General features: G+C 43.6%; 1 protein-coding gene across 1 annotated transcript in view; it reads left to right on the top strand.

The window, feature by feature from the left end:
• The first annotated feature begins 2,561 nt into the window (after positions 1-2,561).
• Positions 2,562-24,336, top strand: part of Susd5 (sushi domain containing 5) — a 34,476-nt gene continuing 12,701 nt past the window's right edge. Inside the window, exons 1-2 of the mRNA XM_090352751.1 lie at positions 2,562-2,661; positions 15,703-15,891. Of these exons, the coding sequence (XP_090208877.1) occupies positions 15,768-15,891 (124 nt within the window). The 5' untranslated portion in view covers positions 2,562-2,661; positions 15,703-15,767. The remainder of the gene's footprint in view (positions 2,662-15,702; positions 15,892-24,336) is intronic.

The raw sequence follows: 24,336 nt of genomic DNA, 5'->3' as shown, positions 1-24,336 counted from the left end.
TGCTGTTGAAGGATTTGAACTCAGGCAAGGCCTGAGTGCTGTCTCTGAGCTTTCACTCAGGGTTAGTGCCATAGTGCCACTTCCAGTTTTTGAGTGTTTTTTTTTTTTGTTGTTGTTGTTTGGTTTTTTTTTTTAGATAAGAGACTTTTCTGCCTGGGCTGGCTTTGAACAATGATCCTCAGATCTCAGCCTCCTGCATAGCCAGGATTACAGGCTTGAACCACCTGTATCTGGCCATTTTTTTCCTTTCTGATGTGCTGGTCTTGAGGTTTCAGAACTCAGGGCCTGAGTGCTGTCCCTGAACTACTTTTTCTCAAGGCTAGCACTCTACTAATTGAGCCCATATTGTCAATTCTGGCTTTTTGGTGATAAGGGTCTTATAAGCCTGGACTCTGGGTGGCTCATACCTGTAATCCTAGCTACTCAGGAAGCTTAGGAGGCAGAGACCTGAGGATTGTGGTTCAAAGCTAGCCTGGGCAGAAAAGTGACTCTAATCTCCAATAAACCACTCAAAAACTGGAGGTGGCACTGTGGCTCAAGAGGTAGAAAGCTAGCCTTGAACACAAAAAGACTCAGGGACAGCGCCAGGCCCTGAGTTTAAGCCATACTACTGATGAAAGAGAGAGAGGGGAGAGGGGAAGGGGAGAGGGGAGAGAGGAGAGAGTCTCATAAGCTTTTTCTGCCTGGGTTGGTTCTCAAATCTCAGCCTCCTGAGTAGCTAAGATTACCAGCGTAAGCCCACCGGCACCTGGCAGCCTACATTTTATTCTAAGAATGGTTGTTAGGTTTGGGTTGTTTTTTTTTTTGCCAGTCCTGGAGCTTGAACTCAGGGCCTGGGCACTGTCCTTGGGCTTTCTCAAGGCTAGAGCTCTACCTCTTGAGCCACAACACCACTTCCAGCTTTTTCTGTGTATGTGCTATTCAGGAATCGAACCAATGGCTTCATGCATGCTAGACGACCACTCTACCACTAGGTCACACTTCCAGCCCAAATGGTTGTTTTGTTATTGTTGTTGTTTTAAAAAAGCAAACAAGAAACAATCAGGCACTAGGTACTCACACCTGTAGTCCTAGCTCTTCAGAAGGCTGAGATATGAGGATTACAGTTCTAAGTCAGCTCTGACAGGAAATACTATGGCACTCTTATTTCCAATGAACTAGCAAAAGCCAGAAGGGAAGCTGTAGCTCAAGTGGTAAAACAAGCAAACAAACAAAAAGCCATGCTAGGACACTAGGCAGGGCCTGTGCGCAAGCCCCAGTAATCAGGTGTCCAGAATTTTGGTGATGGGAAATACTATGTTGCCCATTTGGCCTTGGATGTTTTTGAGCTCAAGCAATCCTCCTATCTCAGCTTCATTTTGTACATTTCATTCCTAAGTAATCAACAGTATCCTTCTACTTTCACAAGGGCATGACTTGATCCTGAATCCTGTCTTGATGTTGCATGTTGCAGACTGCCTTTGGCTCAGAGCCTACATCTAGCTGTCAAAATAGTCTGTTACCAGGCCCTGGCTTAGGATCCTAGCTACTTGGGAAATTGGGAAGTTCACAATTTGAGATCAGCCCCACGTAGAAAAGTTCATAAACCCCCTTCTCAATGCTGTGACCCATCCTTGAGATCCTAGCTGGGATGGTAGACTATAATGGTATAAATGTGGCTTATCTAAGAAATATCCAGTGCGGAAAAAAGGGGTGGCGGCTTGGTTTCAGTAGAGCACTTGCCTAGTAAATGTGAGGCCCTGATTTCAACTCCAGCCACACAAAAACAAACAAAATACCGTCTGCTGACTTCCAGAGTTGCCACCATTGATGAGGTTTAGATATCCTTAACATTACAAGGAAGTAAGTTTATGGCTTGAAAATTCACCCTTCAGTCAGCACTGGTGGCTTAGATGTGTATCCTAGCTACTCAGGAGGCTGAGATCTGAAGATTATGGTCCAAAATTATCTGTGGCAGAAAAGCAGAAAAGGCCTTGAGACTCTTTTTTTTTTTTCTTTTTGGTCAGTTGTGGGACTTGAACTCTGGGCCCGGGCTACCCTTGGTGCCACAACGCCCTTTCCAATTGATTGGAGATAAGAGTCTCACAGACTTTAGTGCCTGGGCTGGCTTTGAACCATGATCCTCAGATCTCAGCTTCTTGAGTAGCTAGGATTATAGGCATGAGCCACTCCTGCCTGGCTCCTGAGACTCTCATCTCCAATTAACCACCTAGAAAATACATATATATTTAATTTATATAAATAAATACAAATGTTTATATATTCCCTCTGAAACTTGTATTGATACATTCTGACTTCACCTCCAGCATTATCTGTCTTCTAGGCCTTCATTGAGGGAGAATGTGTCCATGTTTACGATTACAGCCAAAGTTCATGAAACAGCAGAATCAGTGCTCATTCAGAAATGAGGGCAGAAAACAAATGATTCTTCCCCATTTTTTAGAAATGTCTTTATTGTTATGGAAAGATGAAGTACAAAGGGTTTTTCCCCATTTTGTTTCAACACAGTAGAGTATCCTAACCCAATGCCTCTTTGTTTCAGGACGACCCTGTGTAGCCAGGGGAGCAGTGAAGAGCAAGCTGTGAGAGCTGTGGACGTGAGAATCCAGAGCCACCCAGCTCCTGGCAGCACACACAGTGCTCTTTGTGTTAGGGATGAAGGTCAGTGCCCCGGTCTTTCTGCAGGTCCTGGGGGTGTGGGCATGGCTGGCATAGGTCTAGTTCTCTACAAGAAGACCTGGAGCAGAGGATTCTCTGTGTAAGCTGTGTCCAGAGGTCTTATAGGAACTGGAAGTGTGGATCCAAATGGTTAAGCAGAAAAAGCCAAGTGAGAACGCAAGGATCTGAGTTCAAGTTTAGGGCTGGCACACAAAAAAGCAAACAAAACAAGACAGGTCCTCCAGACAAATATAGAATTGGACTGGAAAGGAAAGGCAGACAAGCAAAGGCACATTCATAAGCACAGTTCACAGTGGTAAAGAGGGAATTTTCGAAAACAATCATATAACTGTGCTTTCCCTAATGGAGGGAGAGAAAGGTGGGGAGCTTAATTCCTCAGTACTGCACCATCAGCCATTAGTGAGGACGTACCTTCTAGGCTCTCTAGATTCTCAGGTGTTGCTGGTCTAGGCAAAGGTTCCGGTACCCTGAGTGCTACCCCCTAACAGAGGCAGTGTTGCACACCAGGAGCTCTGTGTGGGAACAAACTGGGTCTCTAAGGAATAAGAGCCAGGCAACATCTATTACAGCTGTGGTGCTCACAGCCTGTGCTCTGATCTTGCTTCATAGGCTCAAAAGAAAACACACACACTTTTACCTAAAAGAAAATGTATAGGATTTAGGAATCTGGGCCTGAGAAGGAAAATTTCACCTCCCTTCTGGAAAATTAGCTGCATGGTGGGAAGAAAACCATAAAGAAGTCTCCAGGCAGCATTTCATATTTACCCACCTAAGTCCACCTTCATGATCAGAAACACATGCTGGTGAAGGGGTCCATTCATGCGGGTGGAGCAAAGACCAGATTCTTCATATTCATCACGTACAGGCATCAGTGCAGGTTCTGCTTGGCTGTACACTTGACTCATCTGGAAAGTAATAATAATAATAATAATAATAATAATTGAGGCCTAGGTGCCAGCCCTAGAAATTCTAATCCACATGTTCTGGACATTGAAGGTTTTGTTGTTTGTTTTTTTTTAAACCCATTCTGGTAAGTTTTAATATGCAGCGTAGGTGGAGAGCTACTTTTATAATACAGGGTTGCCCTGCTTTCTCTAATCATTAGGAACTTATTAAAAGTACAGATCCTTGCCGGGCAGGGGCACGGTGGCTCACACCTGTAATCCTAGCTACTCAGGAGGCTGAGATCTGAGAATTAAGTTCAAAACCAGCCCAGGGAACAAAAGGACCCGGAGACTCTTATCTCCAATTAACTTCTAGAAAACGGGAAATGGGGCTTGGCTCAAGGGTAGGGCAGTAGCTTTGAGTTGAAGAGCTCAGGGACAGCACCCAGGCTGAGTTCAAGCCCCATGATGCTCCCCCACGCAAAAAAAAGTACAGATCCTCGGGCTGATTCCAAATCCTCAAGACTTTCTCTCCAGGGAAGAAGTCAGAGGAGTCAGTAATGCAAAAACAATGCTAAGCACAGAGGCTCAGGAAGATACTTGGCAGGTGCTTATTCGATAGGCTTCTCTTTTCTGTGGGGTCTCTGCCCAGGAAGGACCCTTCATTTTTATGGAAGAATCTCTTGATTTGTCCAATTAAGTAACCAAGAAATATTGCCTTGTAGCTAGGTACTGTCAGCTCACGTGTAATCTGAGCTACTCAGTATGAGATCCAGAGGATCACCGTTTGAGGCTAGCCTAAGGAAGAAAAGCCCACAAGATTTCATGTCCAATTAACCAGCAAAAAGCTGGACTAAGGTGTGGCTCAAGTGGTAAAGCACGAGCCATGAGTAAGCAAGCCGAGCAACAACACAAGGCTCTGAGTTTATGACTTTGTCTCAGAAAGACTCTAGGATGAGGAGTGTGGCCCAGTAGTAGAGTGCCTGCCTAGCATGAAGCCCTGGGTTCAATTTCTCGGTAGTACATACACAGAAAAGACCAGAAGTGGTGCTGTGGCTCAAGTGGTAAGGTGCTAGCCTTGAGAAAACTCAAGGACTGTGCCCAGGCCCTGAGTTCAAGCCCTAGGACTGGCAAAAAGAAAGACTCTAGGATGGCAAGAACCATCATTTTTAAAAAAAACATATAAGTGTCAAACATAGCCAAAGTCAGATCTCTGAGGAAGACAGGACAGTACCAGAAGAAAAAAACAGGAGACCTTGTTTCTTGAGTCAATCTCTGATTCCTGTCACTTTCCTTCAGTACGTAAAGGCATCAGTTCACTTTTGGATACAGTCTACCAACCCCAAACCTAATGACTTAAAAGAACAATTTATTTAGTGACAGTTTTGGGGGATCCCCCATGAATGTTGCTCTTTGGGCCATTCTTGGCTGGGCTCACTGGTGATGTTTGGGAGTTTGTCATCAATGGCGGATGAGCAGATAGCCTTGTTTCATGGGAGCTGATAGACAGCTCAGATGAGCAAGGGTGGATGGGCCATGTGTTCATTGTCCCAAAGGTTGGGTGAAAGCCAGTGTGTGTCCCTCTTGTCCACCCTGGTTGCATGTGAAACCAGAGATAAGAAGGATCTATTCATGTGCAGAAAGGCAGAAAGATCAATGCCACCAAAAGTCACTGACTCTGTGATTCCTGCCGCAAAGTCTACATTAAATCCCATCGTTAGGAAGGAATAGCCCAACAGAAATGGATCTACATCCCGCTCTTCTAAAAGAATGTTGAGCCCAGTACCTATCAGTTAGCTACTCAGGAGGCTGAGATCCAGAGGAATCTAGTTCAAAGTCAGTCTTGGGAGGGAAGTCTACTAAACTCCACCAGCAAAATAGCCTGCAAAAAGCAGGACTGGTGGTGTGGTTTAAGTCCTGGGTTCAAAGTCTGATACTACCCCTGCCCATAAAAAAGAAGTGTTGAATATAAGAAAAAAAAAAAAAAGATGAGGCTGGGAGTTTGGCCTAGTGGTAGAATGCTTGTCTAGTGTGCACGAAGACCCAGGTTCAATTCCTCGGTACCATATACATAGAAAAGGCCAGATGCTGTGGCTCTAGGGGCAGAGCTCTAGCCTTGAGAAAGCCCAAGGACAGTGCTCAGGCCCTGAGCTAAAGGCCAGGATTGGCAAAAGAAGAAGAAGAAGGAGGAGGAGGAGGAGGAGGAGGAGGAAGAGGTGGAGGAGGAAAAAGAAGAGGACTGGGAATGTGGCTTTGTGGTAGAGTGCTTGCCTAGTATGCCTGAAGCCCTGGATTTTATTCCTTAGCACTACATACACAGAAAAAAACAGAAGTGGTGCTGTGGCTCAAGTGATAGAGTACTAGCTTTGAGAAAAAGAAGCTTAGGAATAGTGCCCAGGCCCTTGAGTTCAAGCCCAAGACTGACAAAAATTAAAAAGGAAAGAAGATGCCCTACCGCAGATGAATGGATACAAAAAAATGTGGTATATATATATATATATATGTACATATATATGTACATATATATATATATACAATGAAATTCTGTATAGCCAACAGACAAGATAAAATAGTGGCATTCACAGGGAAGTGGATGAATCTGGAGTGAATCATGTTGAGTGAGATAAGTCAAGGCCAAAGGAACAAAAGGCACATGGTATCCTTAATATGTGGCTATTAGATCCAAATAGTACAAGAGCGGTGACTCAAAATTTGCGTACTCAATGCTATGGACATGGCATTGAAAATATAAACACAACTACATAGACATAAAAATTTATGACTCTATAGACATAATATTTTATTACATAGATTAATATGTATTTATGACACACAAACCCTCAGCCTAATTTTAATTATGTTCTAAAAATCTAAGTGCCAGTGATTATATATAGAGATTCCCTTCTTGAATACTTGTTTGTTAAACTCGTCATTTGAAATATGATATAAAAATCAATGTTAATAAATTCTTTAAATAAAAAAAAAAAACGGGAAGTGGGGTTTGGCTCAAGGGTAGGGTGATAGCCTTGAGCTGAAGAGCTCAGGGACAGTGCCTAGGTTAAGTTCAAGCCCCATGACCCACAAAAAAAAAGTATGTAGCTCAGTGGTAGAGTGCTTGCCTAGCATTCATGAAGCCCTGAAATCCACTTCTCAGTACCACATACACAGAAAGCAAGAAAGCAAGAAAGAAAAGAAAGACAGAAGTGCCATTCCATGGCTCTAGTGTTAGAGTGGTGGCCTTGAGAAAAAAAAAGCCCAGGCCCTGAGTTCAAGCCCCAGTACTGGCAAACTAAAAATAAAAATGAATATTACTTTAAAAAAGAAAGGCTAAGCAGCTGTTCTAGTATAAAATACAAAGAGACTTGACAACAATATGCAATTTATGATATTAGATTGTTTCCTAGACTGGAAAAAATAGCTATTATTTGATGAAATTGAAACATGGATGATGAATTAAATCATAGTATGATACCGATATTTAAATTTTCCAGTTTTCATAACTGTACTGAATTTTCTTTTTTTTTTTTTGCCAGTCCTGGGCATGAGCTCAGGGCCTGAGCACTGTCCCTGGATTTTCTCAAGGATAGGGCTCTACCACTTGAGCCACAGCACCACTTCTGGCTTTTTGCTATATATGTGGTACCGAGGAATTGAACCTGGGTCTTCGTGCATGCTAGGCAAGCACTCTACCACTAGGCCAAACTCCTGGCCCTGTACTGAATTTTCTACATGGGAAAATATCTTTGTTCTTAGGAAAGCATGGAAGACTTTTAGGGGCATAGGTCCCATCCACAATTTACTCTCAAATGGCTCAGAGAAGAATGAAGAGCTGTGGATCCATATACTAGTACATATATATGTATACACATGTGTATATACATATGTGTATACATATATGAATATGTATGGAGAGGGAAAAGGAGATCGAGAAATTGGAGCAAGAAGAATATAAGGGTGAACCTGAATAAAGAGTATAAGAAGTTTTTATTCTTACGATATATCTGTAACTTTCACATTATATAAAAACTTAACACTTAAGTAGGGCATGGTGATGGGTACCTGTAATCCCAACATTTGGATGGCTAAAAGCAAAGGATTGACAGTTCAAGTCCATTTGGGCTACACAGTCCTTATAAAACAATAATAATAGCTGATACAGACAAACTGTCCAAGCTGAATATAGTGGCTCAAGACTAATCCTAGCTACTTGGGAGGTAGTGATCAGGAGATCTAGATTTAAGGGCAGCGTGGGCAAAAGCTCTCAAGCAATGACTAAGGGGGGAGGTACCCATCTGTACCTCAGCTATGGGAGAACGCTGGTTGAGCACTTGTGGGGCATCTGTCTTCCTCAGTGACACATGGCAGCACAAGTAAAATGATGGAAGCCTAGGATGGCATGGGCAAAAAAAAGCTAGACCCTACCTTGAAAAGAACCGTGCAAAAAGGTACTGGAAGTATGGCTCAAGTAGTAGAGCCTCTGCCTAGCAAAGTGCAAGGCCCTGAGTTGAAGCTCTAAAACTACCACCAAAATAAACAAAAAATCTTCTGAGGGCTAGAAAGTCAACATGGGATGCAAAATTGGAGGGTACAGTGCAGGCAGGTCCTCAATGCCCAGAAGCACAGCCCGTATATGTTTGAGAAGCAGAGAAAGGAAAGACAGTTTTTGATGCTGGCAGTCACCCATGGATCTGTGTGTGTGCACGTGAACACTGGCTGCCCATCTAACATAAAGGGCGGATTGCCTGAGCCTTGCCGGGTCAGGTGGAGCACTGGAGACTCATGTGGGGGCAGGGAGCACTGGAGTTTTGGTCCTAGTCAGGAAGTGTTAAGTCGGTAAGGCAGGACACTTGGGAATGCCTCTCTTCTTTTCTGGGTCTGTCTAGACAAGCAGGATGGATTCATTCAGAAAGAGAGAAGTTTATCCACATCTCTCTCTTCTCAGAAAGGAACATGTTCCCCAAGTACTCCTCCCCACCTCCACTTTTTTTTGTGTTGATCGTGGGGTTGAATTTGGGACCTGGGCATTGCCCCTATGCTCTTTTACTCAAGGCTAGTGCTCAAACCACTTCCAGTCTTCTGGTGGTTTATTGGAGATAAGCATCTCATGGACCCTCCTGTCCAGGCTGGCTTTTAACCATAGTCTTCAAATCTCAGCCTCCTGAGTAGCTGGGTTATAGGCATGAGCCACCAGCTCCCCATAGCTGCATTTCCTCAGTGGGACTTTTGTGGGTGGCACAGCCCCCAAAGACAACTATTTACTGAGAAGTGAGGTTCAGGCTGGGACATCCAGTGCAGTGTCAGAAGAGTCCTCACCCAGGAGGGGCCACAGCCCTCCTCCCTGGCCTGCTGCTTCCCCCATCAGGAGAAAGACTGAAGAATTCTAACTCCAATGCCTCATGAGGAGCCTAGAGGGAAAATGGGGCCCAGCAATGTTCCAGCTGCAACTCCTGCATTGCTTTATTCAAGTACATTCGTTCATCGGCAGTGTCAACTTTTCTTCTTTCCTTTCCAGTGTTTGTGTTTCTCCGTCAGTGAATTTCCAGCCCTGTGGTGATCTCACTTAAACTAATAAGTGAAGTTATTTTTAACCAACTGAACACTGATGAAACAAGCCACCTCCAGCTTGAGGTTTTGGCTTTGCTTCTCTTTGCAGCAGGTCTGTGGGGTCAGTGGCTTTGGGGTCTGGAGGTTTTCAGTTTTTTTTCTCCTTCAGTCCGTGGCACTTCAGGGTGTCCACCGGGCTTCTGTTTCTCCCAGCAAAAGCAGGGCTGGCCTGGCCTCCCTTCCCCACAGCTCTCCTCACTTTCTTGATACTGTTTCCCTTTCCCCTGAGTATTTGATAGCCACCTTATTTCCCTCCGAAACAAGAATAAAGACTGGGCACCAGTGGTCACATTGGTAATCTCAGCTCCTCAGGAGGCTCAGATCTAAGGATTGTGTTGGAAGTCAGTCCGGGCAGGAAAGTCTGTGAGATTCTTATTTCCAATTAATCACCAAAAAGCCAGAAGTAGAGCTGTGCTGTAAGTGGTAGAGGGTTAGCCTTGAGCCAAAAAGCTCAAGGACAGCACTCACACACGAAAACAGTAATGGACTGCTTCCCTTACTTTATATCATCAAGATTCTCCTGTTGCCATCGTGAGATTGGGACTAAATCTCCATTTTGGGGATAGCTAATAGAGCATATTTAGTGCAAGATGAACCCAGGAAAGGTCAGAGACTGAGCTCACTACCACCCAGTGGGTGTCCATATTTGTCCATATTTGTCCAGAGCTATACAACACCCAGTGCTCCCCTATGAAACAGACAGAAAGGCAGGACTCATCCTCTCCCTCCAGTTAACAGTGCATCATAATAGGCAGGAAATGAAGGTGTTTCCATGACACCAAAGAGAAGGTGGTTTTTCAGAGACTTCCTGAACCAGTGGCATTTGAGGTGAGCCCTTCTGTTTGCCTTTTTTTTTTTTTTTTTTGGCCCAGGCAGCATTCAACTATAGCCACACATCCTGCATTGACTGTCTTTGCTTTAAGAAAAGCACAGCAAGACATGTCTCTGTAAGTCCTCCAGGGAATATTGCTATGCAAGCCCGTTTGAGAAGCATTCCATAGAAAATTTAAGAGCATGCTGGCTGTAGTGCATAACGTTAATCAGTGAGGAGGATGAGACAGGAGGATCATGAGTTCGAGACCAGCCTGGGCTATACCTTGGGGCCGGAGTTTGGCTTAGTGGTAGAGTGCTTGCTTAGCATCCATGAAGACCAGGGTTCGATTCCTCGGTACCACATACATAGAAAAAAGCTAGAAATGGTGCTGTGGTTCAAGTGGTAAAGCTCTAGCCTTGAGAAAAAAACCCAAGGACAGTGCTCAGGCCCTGAGCCCAACCCCAGGAATGGCAAACCAAAAAAAAAAAAAAAAGAAAAAAGAAAAAGGAAGGAAAAGGAAAATTTAAGAGCAGCCTGACTTGGTGGCTCATGCCTGTAATCCTAGCTACTCAGGAGGCTGAGATCTGAGGATCAAGGTTCAAAGCCAGCCTGGGCAGGAAAGTGTATGAGGCTGTTGCCTCTAGTTAACCACCAGAAAACTGCAAGTAGTACTGTGGCTTAAAGTGTTAGAGCACTAGGCTTGAGCAAGAAAGAGCTCAAAGACAGCACATAGGTCCCAAGTTCAAGTGCCATGACCCACAAAAAAAAAAAAGAAGAAAAGAATTTCCACATCAACTTTGGTTTGTGAATACTGAAGGCAAACTCAAGCTCTTCTTTGAATTTCAAAGGTTAGAATGGAGATCTGATAGTTTCCCAAAATCACAGTCTCATCGATCTCTGTATGAGTTCTAAGCCATTTGTGAGAACACTGCTTATCAGAAGCTCTGCTTGGGACTGGGGATATGGCTCAAGTGGTAGAACACATACCAAGCAAGTGCAAAGTCCTGAGTTCAAGTTCCTGGTCTGCCAAAGGAAAATAGAAGAAGCTCTGATTGGCAATAAATGTAACCTTTGAAATTTTTTTTTTAAGAAAATGAGTCCTGGGCTGGAAATTTGAACTAATGGTAGAGTGCTTGCCTGGCATGCATGAAGACCTATGTTTGATTCCTCAGTATTGCGTTTACAGAAAAAGCTGGAAGTGGTACTATGGCTCAAGTGGTAGCCTTGAGAAAGCTCAAGGACAGTGCTCAGGCCCTGAGTTCAAGCTCTAGGACTGGCAAAAAAAAATGAGTTCTGGGTATGTGACTTAGTAGTAGAGTGCTTGCCTAGCATGCATGAAGCCCTGTGTTCAATTACTCAGTACCACATAAACAGAAAAGGCTTGGAAGTGGTGCTATGGCTCAAGTGATAGAGTGCTAGCTTTGAGCAAAAGAAGATTAAGAAGCCAGGCACAGTGGCTCATGCCTGTAATCCCAGCTACTCAGGAGGCTGAAATCTGAGGATCAAGGTTCAAAGCCAGCCTGGGTCCATAAGAGTCCATGAGATTCTTATCTCCAATTAACTACCAGAAACCCGGAAATGGCACTGTGGCTCAAGAGGTAAGGCCTTGAGCTGAAGAACCCAGGGACAATGCCCAGGCTGAGAGTTCAAGTCCCATGACCAACAACAAAATAAAAAATGAAGAAGGAGAAGGAAAAGATGATGATGATCAAGCACAGTGCCCAGGCCCTGAGTTCAAGCCCCAGGACTGGCAAAAATAAAAAAGTAAAAAAGAAAAGAGGTTAAACAACAATAACAAAATTAAACACAGTGCCCAAGCCTTGAGTACAAGCCCAAGGATCAGAACACCCACAACAAAAGTTAAACAGATTGTGTTTATTAGTACATGTTGAAACCGGAGATTTAGACTCCAGGTCCAAACTCCTGGGTTTCCAAGAAGCCCTGGGTTCAATTCCTTGGTACCACATACACAGAAAAAGCCAGAAGTGACGCTGTGGCTCAAGGTGCTAGCCTTGAGAAAAGTTCAAGGACAATGCTCAAGCCCTGAGTTCAAGCCAAAAACAAAAAGACAATAATAAGCCGTTCAAGTGGGCTGGTCTCCGGTCTCTTCCTCACATCTAAGATGGCTTTAAAGTGACTTCAGGAAAGAGTGGCTCTGAGATACAACATGGAAAAAGCTGGGATGGTGAACTTTTTGTCTTGTTTGCAATCCAATTCTGGGCACAAATAAAAATCCCAGCAAAAGCAGTTTTTAAGCACCTGTTACAATATTTGTTGGATAAATGAGAGTTTTTAATTTTAAAAAATCTTCTCTTCAGAAGCGGCACTGTGACTCAAGTAGTAGAGCACTAGCCTTGAGCTAAGGAGCTCAGGGACAGTGCCCAGGCCCAGACTTCAAGCCCCAGGACCAATAAAAGCAAAACAACAACAACAAAAATAAAACCTTCTCTCCCTAGAAGAGAAAATAATAGATACAACTCAGTTCTAAGGCCTGAGAAATCCATCAGAAAAATTGGAATCGGTTAAGATAAGTGAGCTTACAAGCACCTAATTCCCTGAGGAGAAGAAGCTTCAGGTATATAGTTGCCAGGTGTTTTCTTTTGGTTTGTTTGTTGTTGTTGTTTTTTCCACTTCCTTGTGAGGTTCAAGATGGAAAGGAAAGGGAAAGAAATTACTTACAATTGCACCTGGATAAGAATGGCATTTGGGGCACACATTCATTTAGTCTTGTTCATGCAAGGAGCCTTTGTCCTAGAGCTCCTGACCCAATGGGAAATGTTTGTGAGGTCCACAAACATACGCCTGCATTGCCAGACTCTCAGGGGTGTTGTTGCGGTTTTCCTGAGCCAGATTCTGCACCCCTCTTTCAACCAGGAAATTTACTCTGACAGAGAATTCCTGAGTAGGAAGGGGTGTGAATTTGTTCTGAGGTTCCTCTTATCTACTTTCAAAACTGTTCACCTGTTTTTTTCTTTCCATAGAATTGGTGCTTTGTTCAGTAGATAGAGCTGTGTGAGATGGATTTTTTTTCCCCTGGTATGGGGCTTGAACTCAGGGCCTGGGCGATATCCCTGTACTTTTCTGCTTAAGGCTAGTGCTATACTACTTTGAGCCACAGCTCCACTTTCAGTATTCTAGTGAGTAATTGGGGATAAAAAAAAAACTCATGTAGGAGACCAGGAGTTTGGCCTAATGGTAGAGTGCTTGCCTAGCATGCACGAAGACCCAGGTTCGATTCCTTGGAACCACATACATAGAACATGCCAGACGTGGTACTGTGGCTTAATTGGTAGAGCTGTAGCCTTGAGGAAAGTCCAAGGACAGTGCTCAGTCCCTAAGTTCAAGCCCCAGGACTGACAAAAAAAAAAAAAGAATCTCATGGTCGCTAAGTTGTAGAGTGTTTGCCTTGCATGCATGAAGCCCTAGGTTCAATTCCTCACTACCACATACACAGAAAAAGCCTGGAGTGGCATGGTGGCTCAAGTGGTAGAGTGCCAGCCTTGAGCCAAAGAGCTCAGGAATAGCTCCCAGGCCCTGAGTTCAAGCCCCAAACCCAACACCAAAACAAGTGTCCCTAAATTGTGTCAACTTTAGGATAACTACTTGTCCCTACATGCCATATAGATAAAATACAAGCAAGGTGTGAGTTTGTTTGTTTGTGTTAAGACAGGGTCTCATGATGTATACTCTCGGATACATAATCTTCCCACTTTAGACTCTCTAGTCCTGGGATTACAGCTGTGTACTGCTATGCCCGGTGCCCAAGGTGGTTTGAGTTGAAATGAAGACAGTCATTCTGTGCTGTCTTCCTAAAATATATGTGTTACATGTATGTATGTATGTATGTATGTATATATAATACATAACACATATAAGCCATAAATCCTCTCTCTTTAGTTTCTTAGAATGTGCACAGTGATGAATGCCTTTGGGAAAGTCTTCCCAGAACTACAAATCACCAGTCAATTGGGGTAGCATACAGCACCAATTCTATTTTCTGTTTTTATTCTTCTTAGCATACCTCTTTTTAGGCAATGTGCTTCTTAGGTAATTTGTATATTTCTTCAGGAAAGTAACATAAAATTAAAAGACGAAATCTCAAAAATTATTTTTCTTATTTGTTAAAAAAATGACTACAATTTGGGCACTGAAGGCTCACGCCTGTAGTCCTAGCTACTCAGGAGGCTGAGATCTGAGGATGATTGTTGGAAAACAGCCTTGACAGGAAAGTCTGTGATTCCTATCTCCAATAAACTACCAAAAAGCCAAAAATGGCTGGGCACTGATGGCTCACACCTATAATCTTAGCTACTTAGAAGGCTGAGATCTGAAGTTGGTAAGACTCTTATCTCCGGTAAACCACTCAGAAGAAGCTGGAAGCAGAGCTGTCACTCAAATGGTAGAGTGGTAGCCTTGAGTGTAAAAACTCAAGGACATTACCCAGGCCCTAAGTTTAAGCCCCAGGACCAGCACAAATACATACATGCATGCATACAAACATACATATATATATAAATACATATATACACATATGTAAAAATAAATAGGAAGTAATCAATGAAACATAGGCTTTACCCACACTATGTTAAAAATACTTTGCAGATCTTATATATGTATATACATATGTTATAGTATTACACAGCTATAAAGGAAAATGAAATCATAGCATTTGCATGAATATGGTTGCAAAGGGAAGACATCCTACTGAACAGGACAAGCCAAACTCGCAAAGCAAAAATATATATATTTTCACTTATATATGGAAACTAGACTTGGAAGACATTCACATCCAGGAACATGTATACAAATATAGTAATGCATGCACACAGGGTCTCAAATGGTTAAACATAAATCATAAATCAAGCTAAAAAAGAAGGAGAGGTGGGGATGGAAAAAGAAAGAGGATGAATAACTGTGTACCATGTGGCATTTATATGAGAGCACCACAGAGATACAATAAAAGCTGATGGGGGATGGGAGGGAAGATAAATAGACCCTGGATTAGTAGGAGTGGAAATGTGCCTAGGAGAGGATAAGGAAGGTAGAATTGCTGGATGCTTGTAATCCTAGCTATTCAGGAGACTAATCTGAGAACCCTAATTCAAAGCAAGACAAGGCAGAAAATGGGAAGTGGCCCTGTGGCTTAGAGTGGCAGAGCACTAGCATTGAATGGAAAAAGCTCAGGAACAGCACGCAGGCCCTGAGATCAAGATCCCCCCCCACACACACACACACAAAAGAGATAGAATAAGCCAGGTGCATGCAATGGCTCATGCCTGTAATCCTAGCTACTCAGGAGGCTGAGATCTGAGGATCAAGGTTCAAAGTCAACTGGCAAAAAAAGGATCTGAGACTCTTATCTCCAATTAACCTCTAGAAGATGGGAAGTGGGGCTTAACTAAAGGGTAGGGTGGTACCCTTGAGCTGAAGAGCTCAGGGACAGCGCTCAGGCCCAGAGTTCAAGCTCCATGACCCACAAAAAGAAAAGAAAAGAAAAAGATAGAATACTGTCAAAACAGACTATTCACAACTATGGAAACGAGAACAAGGAAACCCGTGGGAGACATTCATTTGTAAGATGAAAGGGTACAGCAAGTGTGATGGAGGAGATGAATCTTCCCACCATATAACTGGTACAACCCAGATAGATAGATAGATAGCCCTCAGACTGAAAAAGTTCTGTGTAGTTTAGAAATGCTGACTGCAGTTCTTCTTCTTCAGAGAGACCCTGTGGAGACCCGCCATCCTTCCCACACACCATCCTGCAAGGCCGCACAGGCTTGGAGATGGGGGATGAGCTCCTGTATGTGTGTGCCCCAGGCCCCATCGCTGGCCATCCAGAGCCTGCCTTCACCTTGATGTGCAACAGCTGTGGGGAGTGGTACGGCCTGGTGCAGGCTTGTGGAAAAGGTGAGTGCCTCGGGGTCATCTCCTGTGCCTATACAGAGCCATGCAGGGCATGCAATGACCTCCTCTTGCCTATGCTACCCTCCAGAGGCTTTCAGATTGGCCTGTGCTGAGCTCTGGACCTCGCAGCACCCTTACTTGGGGTCCCTGCCACTGAGCCTTGCATCTTCCTGGCTGGGAAGAAAGGGTTAGCAAAAGTTTCCCTTTGGGCTGGGAGTTTGGCCTAGTGGTTAAAGTGCTCGTCTAGCATGCATGAAGACCCGGGTTCGATTCCTTGGTACCACATACATAGAAAAAAGCTGGAAGTGGTGCTGAGGCTCAAGTGGTAGAGCTCTAGCCTTGAGAAAGTCCAAGGACAGTGCTCAGGCCCTGAGCCAAAGCCCAGGACTGGCAAAAAAAAAAAAAAAAAAAAGTTTCCCTTCTTCTCTAAGGGCTTGAGCCTGGGTGGCCTGTCTTGTTTATTTCTCTGGGCAAGTTGGTCAAAGTGGAATATCAATTGTTTTTTTTTTGTTTGTTTTTGTTTTATCTTTTCAATTTCATCTTATTTATTTATTTATTATACTATTTCTGTCAGTCATGGAGCTTGATAAGTCAGGAGACTGGACAGTGTCCCTGAGCTTTTTCACTCAAGGTGAGGGCTCTACCACTTTGAACCACAGCTCCATTTCTGGTTTTCTGTTGGTTAATTAGAGATAAGAATCTTATGGCTGGGGGCCCGGAGTTTTGCCTAGTGGTTAAAGTGCTTGCCTAGCATGCATGAAGACCGGGGTTCGATTCCTTGGTACCACATACATAGAAAAAAGCCAGAAGTGGTGCTGTGGCTCAAGTGGTAGAGCTCTAGCCTTGAGAAAACCCAAGGACAGTGCTCAGGCCCTGAGCACAAGCCCAGGACTGGCAAAAAAAAAAAAAAAAAGAATCTTTATGGCTGGGCACTAAGTGGCTCACACCTAAAATCCTAGCTACTCAGGAGGCTGAGATGTGAGGATTGTGGTTCAGTCAGCCAAGAGCAGAAAGGTCTGTAAGGCTCTTATCTCCAATAAGTGGTGCTGTGGCTCAAGTGGTAGAGTGCTATACTTGAGCACAGAGAGGTTCAGGGACAGCTCCCAGGCCCTGAGTTCAAGCCCCATGACCCACAAAACAAACAAACAAACAAAAAAAAAAAAACAGTGCTATGGACTTTTCTATCCAGGCCAACTTTGAACCATGATCCTCAGAACTCAGGCCCTTGAGTAGCTAGAATTACAGGCATGAGGCACCAGTGGCTGGCTAAACATCACTTCTGATAAATGTGCCTGACAGCTACACTGGGCTGGGTGGGCTGTCATGAACACAAAAAGAAGCCTCTGAGTGTGGTGATTCTGGTATCCAAGCCTGACCCTATAGGGACATGCTATTATACTTCAGGTTGCCATAGAGACCTTGGCCTTCTGGCAGTGTCCTAGACCCCATGGGTCCAGACTCATTCGTGGGAGTCCTGCCTGCTTCATAACAATCATGGGGGAAGATGGGACAAGAAAGCATAAGTCCTAGACAGCCATATGAGTAGCCACGAGGGCTATGCCATGAAGAAAAACTACCCACCTTGACTACCATGTTGCGTTCTTCCCAGCTGGGACCTTCTCAGAGCCACATGTGGGAGTCACTTACTTACTGTCCACAGTGTAAATACATCTCTGTGCCGCCATTGCTGTTTGGGGACATTGGTTTGTTCTCACTTGGGGATTGTCAGGAGTCACACTGCCTGGTGTCTCTGAGCGTTTCTTCATGCGTTGCTATGTAAGGAAGCATGTGTCTGGGCTTCAATGGGTTTTCTGAGCTGCAAGGGTTCCCTTTGCTAGTTTGATCCATTTACTCTCCCTCTAGCTATATCCGGAAGTTTGGTTCAGACGCTCAGCAACCTTTAGGCTTTGCCATCTGGTGACTGTTGGCATGGTGATTGCCGTTACAGTAGTAACTGATAATAAACAAATGAAATAGTTTGCCTATTTTTCTAATGACATTGGCTAATTATATCCTGTAGAATAATTTTTATATAGGGCCTGGAGTTTGGCCTAGTGGTAGAGTGCTTGCCTAGCATGCACGAAGACCCAGGTTTGATTCCTTGGTATCACATATATAGAAAAAAGCTGGAAATGGTGCTGTGGTGCCAGTGGTAGAAAGCTAGCCTTGAGAAAGCCCAAGGATAGTGCTCAGGTCCTGAGTTTATGGCCCAGGACTGGCAAAAAAATAATTTTTATATAAACTATTTATAATTAATGTGTTGAAAATATTCTTTCCAAGGCTGACAGTATTGCTCAGTGGTAGAGCACTTCATAAATACAAGGCCCTGGGGCCCATCCCCATCACCACAAAAAATGAGGTAAAAATATTCTTGGGGCACTCAGAATGTGACTCAGTGGTAGAGTGCTTGCCTAGCATTCATGAAGCCCTGGATTCATTCCTTAGTATGACATAAACAGAAAAAGCCAGAAGTGGTGCTGTGGCTCAACTGGTAGAATGCTAGCCTTGAACAAAAAAGAAAAAGAAAAAGAAACTCAGGAACAGTGCCCAGACACTGAGTTCAAGTCCTAGGACTGGCAATATATATATATATATATATATATATATATATATTTATATTATATATATATATATAGAGAGAGAGAGAGAGAAAGAGAGAGAGAAAGAAAGTGAGTCTTTGTCATTCTTTGATTGATATCTTCTTCACTTTTAGAAGATCTTTTATCTGTTTCCTTGAGATCAATATGTAACCCTGAATAGCCTTAAACTACAAAAAAGAAAAACAGGAAATAAAAAGAAAGAAAATCCTTCAGTTGAGATTACAGGCATGCACCACCATAACTTAGAATATCTTTTAAATAACTAGTTGGTTGTCTATTCCATTACTCTCCAAGTTTACAATATTTACTCTCCAATATTACAATATTGTTCAGTCATTGGCAGGCTGATACTTTAATAAAATGCAATAAAAATGAATTATTACAGAACTAAAGCAGATTTTAAATATGAGCACAATTTTTGTTAAGGTGAATAGACAAAACATTTTCCGATCAGATTGTTGCAAAATCTTCTAAAACCTGTGTGGGTGTACCTATAATAAAGAGTTGCAGTCAAGGACAAGTGGTAGAAGGGCCATTTGAGCAGTGGACCCCGGCACTCAGCCTCACTCTGAGATTGCTAATGTTCTCTGTTGAAGTCACACCATTTCGTGAGTCATGCCTGCCAGCCAAATGGGTTGTTTACTGGCCCCAGTAGAATGAGAGCTAAATGCAGGTTTTGTGTGTTTGAAATGATGTTTATTTTCTCTCTGCAGTGCAGACTTGCTAGAGCTTTCAGCTGCTGGGCAGGAGTTCTGGCTTCTACACTTGGCTGGGTACATAGACCGTTAGTGTTCGTTACCCTGTAGATTTAACATTTAAAGTAGATGTGTCACTATGAGAAATGTGTGTCATTACAAGCATATCATCACCAAATATTTCACTTCCCTTTGCACATTTATTTTGTCCATGTTTAGGGACGTAAATTTATTTTTCTATAGAGAAAGCTGCTTTTATATAGGGTACTGCTTCAAACTGGAGAGAAAAGTCATTTTGGAGGGGAAGCTAAAGGCTTGGTGTTGTTCATATCTGGGGTTGGAATATATTATATGTGTATAATTAAATTATATAATGTATATATACATATAATATATTGCATACATACCTATATACAAACTGGGGCTTGAACTCCCAGCCTCATGCTCTCACCTGGCTTTTTTGATCAAGTCGTACGTCCACTCTGGCTATTTAATTGGAGATAAAGTCTCTCAGATTTGTTTTCCCAAGCTGGCTTTGAACTACTGTCCTCAGATTCCAGCTACCCAAGTAACAGGGATTACAGGTGAGAGCCCATACCACCCATCTCAGTAATATTTGTGATGCATACTAACTGGCCCTTGATATCTGCTTAATCATTCACATCCTGTCATTTGGTAAGACCCTAAGTGCTGCCAGACAAAGCCTAACCCTAAGGTCACAGCAAGGCAGAAGATGAAGAGGTAGCAAAGAAGTTGGAAAGAGATGTTGCATGTTAGACAAACTTACACTTCCAGAAAAGTCCTCCATCATCTCAAAACCTGACAAAATCAAGGGGGTGACAGCTAAAGGGTGCCCTGGTTTTCCCGTGTACAGGCAGTTCTGGTGGCCATGTGTTTTCAGTGTTAGGTGTGTGAGGAGCGCTGCTTAGCCATACCATGGTGTGAGAATGAGAAGGAAGGGTCAGGACTCCCACTCATACTCCTGCTGTTCATGATGAAGACCAGAAAAGACAAACACAGCTGGATGAAGATCAAGGGTCCAGATTGCTTGCTTTGTTATTTCTGAGATGATTTATATAAAAGATTTGAGTTTATTTAAAAGTATGAGAAGATCCAGGCACTAGTTGTTGATTCCTGTAACTAGATATTCAGGAAGCTGAGATCAGAGGATCATGGGCAAAAGTCAGAAATGGAGGTGTGACACAAGTGGTACATTGTCATCCACTTATGTCGCACCTCCATGTGTCATTCAAGAAAAAATAAATAAATAAAAAATTAAAAGCTAAGCAAAGGCCAGGCACTGGTAGCTCACCGCTGTAAATCCTAGTTATTCAAGAGACTGAGATCTGAGGACCCAAAGCCAGCCCAGGTAAGAAAGTCCATGAGACTGTTTGCTTTCGTTTTATTCTTTTTCTGCTAGTACTGGTACTTGTTATCAGGGCCTGAGCACTGTCCTTGGGCTTTCTTGAGGCTAGAGCTTTACCACTTGAGCCACAGCACCACTTCTGGCTTTTTCTATGTATGTGGTACCGAGGAATTGAACCCTGGTCTTTGTGCATGCTGTGCCGGCAGTCTACCACTAGACCAAATTCCTGTCCCATATGAGACTCTATCGCCAATAAAATATTTATAAAAAGCTGGAAGTGGGCGGGGAGTTTGGCCTAGTGGTAGAGTACCTGCCTAGCATGCATGAAGACCTGGGTTCAGTTCCTCAGTTACCACATCCAAAGAAAAAAGCCAGAAGTGGTGCTGCGGCTCCAGTGGGAGAGCTCTAGCCTTGAGAAAACCCCAAGGACAGTGCTCAGGCCCTGAGTTCACACCCCAGGACTGGCAAAAAAAAAGACGCTGGAAGTGGCGCTGTGGCTCAAGTAATAGACATTAGGCTTGAGAGAAAGAATTTCAGTGACAACATTCAAGACCTGAGTTCAATTCCCAGGACTGGCGTGCACACAAACACACACGCATATGCATGCATGTGCATGCACACACACACACACACACACACAAACACACACAAAGCTAAGCAAGAGTGCGAGGCCCTCAGTTCATGCTCCAATACCAGTGAAGGAAGAGAAGAGGAAACAAAATAATTCTCTTGAGTCTCCTGAGCCTTACTCTTACAAGTCCTTCTGAGTACCACTTGTCACAGTTACCTTACATGGTTCCTGGATTTCCTTAAGCCTTGGCTCCTGCCCTAAAGGGTGAGGATATATTTTATCTACTATTTTCTTCTCTGTTTTGCTTTTCCTCTAGCGTTGTATTGGATTCCTCTGGAATCCTGTCTGGGTCTGGCCACGTAGTCTTCCATTCTCCTGTCCAAATCCACACATCTTCTTCTAGCCCAGGCAGCAGGAAATATCTGGCATACCTCTAATGTGTTTAGTATCTAATTGTGATTGGTTACTGCCCTAATTACAGAAAAACCCTGATGCTTTGCTCCTTAAAGCCTGTGTGCCCCAGATTTCATGCTGGGTCTGCTTTCCCTTGGGCAGCTTCATATGTCTACCTCCAGGCCATGTTTCCTCCTTGGCAGCTGTACTTTAAAAAATAATCTGTACACCTGGTCACTGTCTCTGTATCCACTTCTGTTCTTTGCTCACCTCATCTTCACTGCGTCTGCTCTCTTGGCTTTGGTGTGTGTGTGTGTGTGTGTGTGTGTGTGTGTGTGTGTGTGTGTGTGTGTGTGTGTGTGTGTCTTTTGGCCTCTGCTTTGGGTTCCAAATGAGGCTTTTCAGCGCATTTCTGTGGTTAGAAGGGAAAGAACAACTATTGACCCGGGAAGCCCAGGCAGGGAGACCTACAGACTTGAAGGCTGTGTACCACTAAGTGTTAAGATAGGCTCAAGCTGGGCACTGGTGGCCTGCACCTATAATCCTAGCTACTCAGGAGGCTGAGATCTGAGGATGGTGGTTCAAAACCAGCTTGGAAAGTCTGTGAGACTCTATCTTCAGTTAACCACAGCAAAGCAGAAGTGGCACTGTGGCTCAAAGTGTGAGAGGGCTAGCCTTGAGCAAGAGTTCAGGGACAGCACCCAAGCCCTGAGTTTAAGACCCATCATCATCATCACACACACACACACACACACACACACACACACACTTACACAGCTCAGAGCATAGTGCCAATGGCTCATACCTACCATCCTAGCTATTTAGACAGAAGACTGAGATCTAATGATTGTGATTCAAAGCCAGAGTGGAAGAAAGTCTTTAAAACTCTTAACTTTAATTAAACACAAAAACCCAGAAGTGAATCTGTGGCTTAAGTAATAGACAAGCTATGTGTTCAAGTTCCATACCTGCAGAAATTTTTTTTAAATGACGGGCTCATAAATGCCATCAAGACCTCTTATCCCATGTCCCATAGGTTCTGTCTGGGATTTTGTGTGGCATAACAAGTTGGACTTCCCACCAACCCCACCATCTCACCTCTGAGACAATTAACAAGTAACCAGTCTCTCTTCCCTTTCCTGATTTGACTCAGCCATGGAAACAAGACACACACCTCAACCCATCCCTGAGAAAAGAGATGTGCCAAGTCAAATACTTGCCCCATGCCATCTCTCTCCCCAGAATTTGTGTGGGGGGGGAGTTAAAAAGAGCTTTAAGTTACATTTGCATACAACGTACTCATTTAAAGTATACAATTTGTATTATCTTTAAGTAGTTGTACCAAAGGGTTTCAATTCAACAAATCAGTTTATGAATACTGTGCATCTTGCGAATACCATGATCAAAGTAAAATATGTGATTTGCTTGTTATCAGGTGATTACGCTCCTGGAACTACCACAACCAAAGTACAGGACAGTATCATAAGGTCTGCCCCTTCCTCCCTCTCCCCTTCTCTCTCTCTTCTTCTCTCCCTTCCTTCTTTCCTCCCTTCTTCCCTTCCTTTTTTTTTCTTCTTTCTCAGTGCCAGTACTGGAGTTTGAACTCTAGGCCTGTGTGTGGTCCCTTAACTTTTCACTCAAGGCTGGAGCTCTACCACTTGAGCCACTACTCCACTTCTGGCTTTTTTATATATAATTAGTTGAAGATAAGACTCTAATAGACTTTCTTGCCCAGACTGGCTTCAAATTGTGATCCTCAGATCTCAGCTAGGATTACAAATGTGAGCTACCAACACCTGGCTTCTCCTTTCTGTAAGAGTTTTATTCACTTTGTCTTATTCTTCACAAGTATGGGAAAGTGGTTAGTTCCAAGTCGCAGATGGGAAAACAGAGTTACTAGACGCTTTGGTGACCTGCTTGTGTCACACAGCCAGAAAGAAACAGTGAGGATTTCAGCCAGACCAGTCTCACCCCAGTGTTGATGTTACCTGAATGTGCTTTGTTTTAGGGGTCCCCAAACTCTGGGCAGAGCAGTGCATCAGGGTAACTCACCCAGAGCAGTTTGAATAAGTTCAGCTGTTCCTTTCTCTCATTTCTAAAGGCATTCTTTGGTTTTCTTAAATTAACTGCAGTCTGTGTTTTTCTCCACTTTTTTGGACTTCATTTACTTCCTACAGTCAAGCATGTGTCTCAAACTGAATTTAGAACCTTCTTGTCCAGATGACCATATTTGTTCAGAACCTTGCTAAACCACTGGTTATTTCTGGCATGTCTGGTTGTCTTTTTTAAAATTACTATTTTTAAAGGCTGTGCAGCCAAAACTGGAGGGAAGAGGAAGGTGTGTGAGGGTTCCTAAAAGACAGCAATGAACGACACGGATTATGGCAGAGCTAGGAGCTGCCACCCACTGCTCTAGCTGGTCCTGTATATGTCAGCCAAGTCACATCCTGGTGACAAATGTACAGAGAAAGGACAAGAAGAAGATAAAACAAAACAAAAACCAGTAGCTAGAAGTGAAAAGGGGAGGAGAAATGAGAAGATGTAGGTCAGAGGACATAAAGCAGCAGATGTGTGGGTTGGAGAAGTCTAGAGATTGGTTGGCTGGCTGAAATGGGGGCTGGGGGGAGTCTCTCTGTGTGGCCTAGGCCAGCCTTGTATTCCTGGTCTGCAGACATTCTCCTGCCTCATCCTCTTTAGGGGCTGGGACCCCAGAGGATCATTTGTTGTAGTCAAGAATAGAGATTTAGACATGAGAACTTCAAGTAAGAAAATTGTATTCGATGAGTCAGGCCACTGGTACTTATGCCTGGAATCCTAGCTACT

Source organism: Megascapheus bottae, chromosome 18, assembly GCF_031878675.1.
Source record: "Megascapheus bottae isolate mThoBot1 chromosome 18, mThoBot2.hap1, whole genome shotgun sequence".
NCBI classification, from domain to species: domain Eukaryota; kingdom Metazoa; phylum Chordata; class Mammalia; order Rodentia; family Geomyidae; genus Megascapheus; species Megascapheus bottae.
The sequence above is the reverse complement of the archived record's forward strand: the minus strand, read 5'-3'. Positions and strand labels throughout refer to the sequence as shown.